Below are 9,392 nucleotides of genomic sequence, written 5' to 3'. Positions count from 1 at the left end.
AGAACAGGGGGGAGAACAAAAGATACAATAGATTTATCCCAAAGGGGAAAGTACTTTTTTATGTACCATGATTTGGGGGGATTTTTAGCCCCTTTTAGAATGCTGTAGGCAATAAAAAAATGCAGCACGTCTATGTCTATATCTTTTTTGGGGGATAAATAGTTGAAAGGACCCACCAACTGTAAAAAGAAATATATACTGAATGAAAAGACCATGCCTTATTCTTTCTTTTTTTTATTTAGGATTTTATTTTTAATTCTAGTAGTTTTCTATGCCTTTACTACAGTCTGTTTCTTCTGTTACCTCAGTTTCAACATCAGCCCAACCTGTTTCTAAATACATTCTGAGGAGGTATTATTGATTTCTGATACCGTAAGATGATTGTTGTAAGATGTTTGTTTTCACATCCCCCTCTTTGTATCAGTATCACTGCAAGCCTCAAGAAAATAGAGAAATGGCCAAAAATTTCAATACTTCCTTGCATTTGTTTCATGGGGGGGGGGGGGGGGGGTGTTTTTCTTAACATTTATATCTTTAAACTGCTTAGGTTTAGGGCTGTGTTTGTTATACTGCCAGAGGCGGTCTATCGGGGCACACCACTAAGCTGCCATGTCAGATTCCAGCAAATGCCAAAACAGTGAAGACTGACTCTCCTTGGCATTTGGTGAGAGCAGCCCCTGCAGACCAGGTCCATGAAGCCTGAAGCTGGGGCAGGTGGATCAGAGACTGCCACAACAAGGGAGCTGCTCGAGACGGAGAGAGGAGGTGACACTGACTCGATCATGGTGACTCAAGAAGACCCAACAAACTGAAACTTGGCTCTGAAAGACTGTTTCCTAACAGCAAAGTTTCTCTCAAAACATTTTTACTTCCTGTCCAACTGCCAGTCAGATCTAAACAGTTTTCTGACCTCTACTTGACCTATTCTTCTCCCAAGTTATACCTTAGTATATCTCGTGCCCACAGACAAAATGGTAGTAAACCAGTTTTTGGTGTGAAATAGTTTGTGAAATAGAGAAATCCTCAAACCTGTGACTTCCAAACCCCAACCTAATATCATCCGAGCAACAAATATGGTGAGCAATATTGGAGCTATCAATTTTGAGCCAGATACCAGCCTCAGACGAGGAAAATGAAAACGTTAATGGATCGATTTGTCTGCAAGCGGATGCATCAGAATGGAGCAGAACAGGGAGCTTGTGGCTTGTCGTAGTAGCTTCAGCATCACAACTACAAGCTTTTTCTAACAATCCTTTTTCGTCTGCTCCTGATTCACAACTATTTGAATAAAGAAAAATTTGAAAATTCAATTTTTTGCTCAATTTTCTTAAATTAGTCCTCCATCATGACAAAAACGCCACCAGAACCTGTTAGAAACTGCAAAAAACATCACTTCATTGGAGTGGGTCTTTAACTGCTTCCTTACCAAGTCGATAAAGGAGGGGTATGCTCTTATTTGCTTACTCACTTGATTTGTACTTTTCGTCTAGTGCTTTTATTCTTAAGTCAAATTTGCAAACACTGAATATACAAATCAGACTCTATTCCAGAGTCACACAGGCATTAATGGCTGACATCTGTTGACTGGTCTGCCAACTCTTGTTAGACCAACTTGAAGCTTTTCCGAGACTAAAGCCTGTTGAATTCTTTCATTCCAACAACAAACCTAATTCTTCCCCTGGAGCATTTTATCTACCTTTCAGTTTACATCACTCTTAATTTCTTCCTATTGTTTATTGCTTGTCTGCACCAGTTTCCTTTGAAAAATGTATATAGATTTCTGCCAGCTTTCAGGTATTTTCATTTGTTTTTTACCAATGACAGCTAGGAAGCTGTTTTTATTGTTTTGAACTTCTCTGAAGAGATACTGTGCAAAATAAAAAAAAGCAATGCAATGTTTCAAAGGTCACGTTACGGCAATATCAGCTCATATCTCCCTTTGCTTTTCCTGTGTTTTCCTGTTTTTTTTGGACACACATGAAGGAAAGTTTGAGTTAGGATGGTTGCAGATATGTGACAACTCATCTTCTTGCGTTTCTGCTTGTCATGTGTCATGGCTGCCTTCGGTTTCCATGTTGTGTCGAGCTCAGTCTCCCCACCCCAGCAGCTTATGTGACTTGCTGAGAATCTGCGACTCTTCAAGGAAGGACACGTTCTATCCGCCGCCTCCATTTTTTCAGCTCAACTTGCTGGGTTTTGTTCCCACCATCACTGACGGGAGCTTCTCAGCAGACACCTTCCCCTGAACGGGCTCAGCTGGCTGACAGGCAGCTGTCCGTACTTATAAAGCGGAACAGGACACACACTGTACTCTTGTATCACCATCACTACTGTTTTAACACCTTTGCCATTGACACCCCCCCTTTGGTTTCAACACCTTTCACTGAGGCGTCCGAAGTCAAAAAGAAAAAAAATAGGATTGCTTAAACTAATATCTGTTGTGGTTCCGTACCCTCGCTGTTATATATCTTTCTTCTGCTCACAGTAAATTTCACAAATCTGTGGAGTGATTTCAAGCAGCTCAAGTTACAAGTATTTCAAGCCTAATGTGGAAGACTTTGACTCAAAGACTGGAGAAGTAGTCCTTGTTTGATTACCATGGGAAAGGAAAACTCAGGCAAGGGGGCCCAAAACAAGCCAGCGGCTGATGAAGACAAATGCACAAACACATGTTGGCAGAATTGCTTTTTGGTTGAGCGTGATCGGCTACACTCAGGAGGGCAGAAGCTGGAGTTGTGATTTATAGTTTTGTGCTGTCCCTTGGACCACTACTGTCTGCTACCTCCCACAACTGTAATTACCATGTGTGTCTATTAGAATAGTTCTGCTGCCCACAATGTATCACCTCAGCAGAGAGAAGAGTAACGGAGAGGAGAGGAGAAGAAAGGATAAGAATCACCTCCCTCAAGATGGTGTTGTTATTCAAACAGCGTGCTCTCCCAAAGCGTGATACAGAAGAAGTGTGCAGTGAGACATTGGAAATGATTAGATAAAGGTCAAAAAGAAGCTTGCTGCAACAATTGCTTTATTAAAAAAAACATGAAAATTAAGATGCAAACTGGTATCAAGGCAAAGCTGCTCACATATTACACTTTGTTCAGCTGAAGTCCTTAAGAAAATGCAGCATATCGGCTCTACTGATACAGAATGCTTCTTTGATGTGTGACAAGCTTCTTATCAGCTTTTTTATGCTTTGTATATAATATTTCAAGCTGTGAGAAAAACAATGTTTTATTTTAATTTAACAGTTTGATTTAAAAACCTTTGTTTTATTTTGCATTCATCAAATTCTGTCTTTTTACCATGTTTGTTGGTTGGACTTATAGTATTTTACATTAGGCCTTATAGCATCTCCTAGTGGTCGTACCGCTACACCGATTTCAGAATTAAAAAAAAAAAAAGTATCTGCCTGCACGTATTTTACCGAAAATCTGATAACAAAAGTTTTTGCATTAAAGTTAGTGTTTGGATGGTAAGATATTTCTCCTGCGTGTTTCTGAGATTTTGGGAAATCTGTTTTTTTAATCTATGCTGAGATTTGTATTCGATTTCCAACAAATTTTGCTTCTCTTCTGTCAAACATTTTATAAAAATGTAATGATCACCTTTTAGTCTTTCTATTGAACTGTGATCAGTCACTGAGCTCTGGTCAATCTATAATGGGCTTAAGGGTTTAAAGGGCAGTCTTGTGCTGCAAATCAAGAGATTTGTTTTATCTTCAGATGATGTAATTGACAACATTTATTTACTGCTGATAATAAATAACGTGAAAATTCGTGCATTAAAAATGTCTAAAATATAAATAAATGTTTTTTTTCACTTAATAACTTGAATTAATAAAGTGACTGACATCTTCCAAAATGTGCATTTGAACAAATATGCACACGCATTGTGTGTGCTTGAAAATAATAAACAAACAGGATGCTTTATTTTTATATTTAAACTAACAATTATTGTATTCACTACGATCACGTTTGTTTATAATTCCTTTTTTGGTCACGTGGTTAGTTAAGACGTCATTTAGGCGCACCTGTCACCTGTGTTAGTTTGAGCTTTTTAAAAACTTTAAGAAAACGTTCTTTCGTATCATTTTATTGCTGTTTTCCTATGGTTGCTTCGAAGATTGCTTAAATTTTTTGTCTGTATGTTTTCATTTGTGCTAAAAGCATTGCTTGCGGAGGGTGTGGGGGGTCATAGTTTTAATCGATCTGCATGGCAACAGACCCAAGTGGTTCAGGTTGATCTTGCAACTCATTGATTTAGACGGTTTATTAACGGTAAGAGTATCTTACTACACACAGAGGCATGAAGGCAGGATTACCTGGAAATGGGAATATCGATTGCACCAAGACACTAAGGCTCAGGTTTTAAATAAAGGGGGAAAATTGGACATGGGAATCATGTCAATTGTGAAAATAATAAAATACTGTAACAATAACAGATTACTTTATGTTGCAACATGAAAAATGTCTCTTTTAGCATACAGATAGTGGACCATCCAGACTACTCATGATTTTTGTTAAAGACCCACTCCAATGAAAATATACTTTCTGGTGTTTTAACATGTTCTTGTATCATTTTTTCTCATGATGGAGGTCATATAAGGAAAATCAAGCTGTAATTGTATTTCTGCATATTTCTTTATTCAAATTGATGTCAATCAGGAGCAGACGTTAAAATGCCGTAGGAAAAAGCAGGTAGCAGTGACATAGTCTACAGTCGGCAGGCCAGAAGCTGCCTGCGCTGCTCCATTCTGATGCATCCACTTGGAGACAAATAGATCCATATACAGTATGTGTTCGTTTTTCTCCTCCAGGCTGAAATGTAGCTCAAAACTGTGCGCCTGGATAGCTCCGATATTGCTCACCACTTTTTGTGCAACACAAATGTTAGGTTGGGGTTGTGAAGGGCTGCAAGCTGGAGAGCACCTAAACAAAGGGATGATGGAAAATGAGGGCACCAACAATCCTGTCCACAACTCAGAGGCAGAGTTCTAATGACCTACTACTGCTCTGCAGAAACCATGTCCTTGAAAGCGACAGTTGTTTTTATTGGGTTAAAAATGGCATAATCATAACTAAAAGACCAATGGGAATGCTTTTACGTAAGATCAAAAGATGATTGGAATGGGACATTAAGTCATTCAAATATCACAATTCTTTTAAAAATCATTGTCATCATATCTTAACTAAAAAATAGTGTTAAAAATGGCAATTAGTTTTTATTATTCAGTTGATTTTTGAAAAAAGGTAAATATAATTTTAGTTACATAATTAATTTGCTTGTTGTTTAAAACGGCCTTGCTTTAACCCTTGTATAGCACAAGGGTTAAAGCAAGGCTGTTTTAGGCACTTTAACATTGGGAGTTGGGTCATCTAGACCCACTAGACAGTGCTCTGAACCTTTTTTCTTCAATGATTTGTGATCTTCACTGGTGTCCATGGATTACATGAAATCTTTACACCTTTATCCTCCTTTGTCATGGTAGGACAACACGTCAATGTAAGGGTGGGGTCATCTAAGTTAGCACAAGGGTTAAACAAAGGAGAAGCTGAATTGGCGACATTTCATGTGCAATTCTGAATAATAAGGGACCTTCCGTATCTGTCCAGCAGATGGCGCTGTCGGTCCAGTTCCACAGTTCCGTGACGATAGTCCGGATCCAGGAAGAACAGCTCATTTCAGCAATTACAGCTTTTTTTTCAAGCTCTGCGATTCGTGCTAGAGCTGCGTCCTGAATGCACAACACGAATACGCTGCTGACGAGCTGTGAACACGTGAGTTAACGAGTTGTTTTAAAATTGACCAAAGTTGTTTTGTATTTTACGATTTCTTACCAAAAAAAAGCGACAAAAATAAATGGTTGTCACCCCCCCCCCCCCCCCAGCCGTTTCCGTCGTTGTTTACACCGTAGCTAGATGCTAGCTGTGCTAACTGCTAGCATTTGGTGTTTTGACAGGGCGTCAGTGGAGAACTTTCCGATCCAGCAGGGAGATGTTTGACAAATACGGACCTTTGAGCTTCTTAGCTGCTACAGTCGTGACTGTGTTTCTTCTGGATGCTGGTGCTGTTGCAGACGCTAAGGTGAAACAAGGGAAATGTGTTGTTTTAGCTTATCATATCCTATGACAATCATCCTGGATACTACTTCTTGTGTTTGCAAAATACATATTTTTATCATAAATATTTACATGATAATCCATACTTTTTTTTAAAATCAATTTGTCTAATAAATGAAATCAGGGACACTTCAGTTCTGATTATGCTTTCTGCTGTATTGTAAACAACTGTAAATAAACCCACGTGGCTTGTTTCAAAGTCCGATCTTTTTGACTGCTTTATCAGACCCGGATGAAGAACTAATCACCTGAATCAGGTGCAGCCTGGAACAGGGAAATAAGATTCACATGCAGCCCAGAACCAGGATTTAAAACTCTCTTCTTATTATCCTTGATGTTGCAGAACTTTGAAGATGTTCGCTGCAAGTGCATCTGTCCACCATACAGAAACATCAGTGGGAACATTTATAACAGGAATGTTACCCAGAAAGATTGGTAAGATCACTTTGTTAAAATGTATTTACTATTATTTAAATAATATCAATTTAGAAACAGTTTGGGAATTGGTTTAGTTACTTTTTATTACTTAATTGACACAAATGCTGACTTTTTGTCTGCATTTTCATGAGGTTGCCCTACACACTTTAATCTTACCTTGCAGGTATAAATATTAACGAAAACCTTTGCTTTCATTGCAGTACCTGCCTCCATGTTGTTGAGCCGATGCCAGTTCCTGGATATGATGTAGAAGCTTACTGTCTGCTGTGTGAGTGCAAGTATGAGGAGCGAAGTAGCAACACCATCAAGGTACTACAGGCTTTCATTTGATTTCGGTGGTTTGTCTCCTACAGTATCCTCCCTCAAAGCAAACGTCCTTCAAAATTCCTTGGGCAAAACCCTTCGCGCTACCGCCTAACTGTGTTGCCACAAGGGGCCCCAAGTCTGGGTCCCCCTATGTTGGTTTCCAGCCCGGATAAAACACAGGCTGGTGTCAGGGAGGGTATCCGGCGTAAAAATCTTTGTCAGACTACGTGTGCAAAACAGTGAAAGCTGAGTCGCTGGCGACCCCTGAACGGATTTGCTGGGGTCTTCAAACTATACCTATTATGACACCTTTTAACCAAAAGACCCAGAATACCAGTTTTTATTGTTTGAAGCATTTTATCTTTGTTTTGTTGCGTTTTGTATTGTATTGCCACAAAACCTGTCATTTATTGATTTGTGGGAAAGATACACCCCCCTACTAAAAATAAAATTGAAATGCTTGTTATGTCCTGTTTTTGTGATGTGCTGCAAAATGACATCTTTATGTGACCCGTTTGCTAAATGTTCCAGGTAACCATCATCATTTACCTGTCGGTTGTGGGTGCATTGCTGCTCTACATGCTGTTCCTGCTCCTTGTTGATCCTCTCATCCGGAAACATGACCCCTACACTCAGCCTCTGCACAACGAGGAAGACAGTGAGGTAATCATGCAAAGAAACATCACATGTATTGGTGTACATTATGAATGCCGCCGGTTTTAACATACGTCTGCGTTTGCAGGAGATGCGTCCGCAGGCAGACAGCGGGCAGGCCAGAGGAAACACGGTGCTGGAGCGGGTTGAGGGAGCACAGCAGCGCTGGAAGAAACAGGTCCAGGAGCAGCGAAAGACCGTTTTCGATCGCCACAAATTGCTAAGTTAAACTGTCAGCCTGAGCTTAAAACCCGGTTTAGAGTAAATGACCTCCTTGAGCTCAGACCAGCGGCACTATCACAAACCAGCACAGCATCCTCTGGATCAGTATTTTGACAACAAGAAACATATTAGCATGAACTTCTAACAGACTTGAATGTAATGGGCTTTAGGCTGGAATATAAACTAATCTCATTTGTCGAAAAATTAAAACCATTTTTGCGCACTTTAAAAGTAAAAATGAATGCTTGAGTTTGAAGATCATCTGTTAACTTTTTAATAACTAGTAAATATTGGGCAGTTTGCTTATTGCTCTATTTAGAAATTTACCTCACAAGTGGTACACTGGTTTCATTTCAGCTTGCCTGCTTAGACAGTTGCCAGGCGTTTCTTCTTCCAAGCTTAGTAATATGAAATAGTTTATGTAAAAACGTGAGCATCTTCTTTTTGCAGTACCGTGAGTTCCTTTCTGATCTTTTTTAACCTCATTCTGGGTCTTTTCCCTTCTCTCTGTGAGGGAAAATGTGTCGAATGGACTCAAAAAAGATGTGACTGAAATACCAGCACTAAAAAGCTTCAAAATCACTGGATTGTTCTTTAATTTAAGTATTTTGTTTCTGCACTTGTATGAAATAATATATTCCAAAATTCCACTTTGAGAATGTTTTTATTTTAGTTTAGAAAGAGAACTGAACTTTGTCATTTTGTGCAACATAGGTGATAGTTTGGAATCTTTCCTTGAATTCTGTATTCTTCTACTTTTCAAATGTTTATTAAGAAGCTACTGCAGTTCTGTGTTTTTACAAGAACAAAAGAAAGTCTTAGGTTTAACCCAGTAAAAAGGGGAAAACAAATGTCAACCTGCTGAGCACAATTTGAAGAACTAATGTGAAATTCCAGACTTTACGGACATTTGGAGGGCTGTGTAGATGTACAATTAAGCTGTTTTGATTATTTAAAAGTGACTCAGTGCTGCTCCAATCTCCATTCTTCTTTTAGCTAAAAATGAGAAATTTATCAACTTAATTGCCATGTTTAGCTCAGTGCCAAATAAAGAAAAACATATTGTTTAATTCTATTTGATTTTTGTGATTTCTTTCTTGCAGCACTTTTGTCTTTGTGTGTAAAATAGCATTTATATTTACCAGTACTATTAGACAACAATTTACTACAAACAAACCTTATGGTTGCACTGAGGCATAAGAAGCAGTTATTTTTTCGTATTAAATGTTTTCTTACTGAAATGGTCTTGAATCATATTCAAAACAAAAATAGCTCCCTGATATTTAGAATTAAACTTTTTCAAAGTCTCCGTTTTATATTTAAATCTAATATGATGAATATATATTTCCAGTTTGGGAACAGCCTCAGTTAAATGCAAAAATTACTTTAAATATTGACTAAATGATTACTGCTAAAGATACATCATTAAGCTTAAAATAAACATCTCCACCTGTTATACAGTGGATTACTCCCACAATTGTAATTTTGGCTTTTTAGATGAAGACTGAGACATTTTTGTAATTCACTGAATTGCTTTCATTTTGTAATTTACCACTATTTCCCGGTTATATCAACAAAAGGAAATTACATTTGCAGATTGAAATACACACAAAGTTTACTCTTGCCGTTTTCCAAATTGCTTCTCAAATCTTA

The 9,392-nt window shown here is 38.4% G+C and overlaps 1 protein-coding gene across 1 annotated transcript; it reads left to right on the top strand.

Moving 5' to 3' along the window:
* The first annotated feature begins 5,641 nt into the window (after positions 1–5,641).
* Positions 5,642–8,814, top strand: tmem9 (transmembrane protein 9). The gene is made up of 6 exons (XM_004070439.3): positions 5,642–5,777; positions 5,960–6,084; positions 6,463–6,554; positions 6,758–6,866; positions 7,395–7,526; positions 7,606–8,814. The coding sequence occupies exons 2-6, from the start codon at positions 5,995–5,997 to the stop codon at positions 7,744–7,746; spliced, it is 564 nt and encodes a 187-aa protein (XP_004070487.1). The 5' UTR covers positions 5,642–5,777; positions 5,960–5,994; the 3' UTR covers positions 7,747–8,814.
* The last annotated feature ends 578 nt before the right edge of the window (positions 8,815–9,392 follow it).

The sequence above is a fragment of the Oryzias latipes genome, chromosome 7 (genome assembly GCF_002234675.1).
Source record: "Oryzias latipes chromosome 7, ASM223467v1".
In the NCBI taxonomy this organism is placed as follows: Eukaryota; Metazoa; Chordata; class Actinopteri; order Beloniformes; family Adrianichthyidae; genus Oryzias; species Oryzias latipes.
Note: the sequence above shows the minus strand (reverse complement) of the source record. Positions and strands in the feature narration are given on the sequence as shown.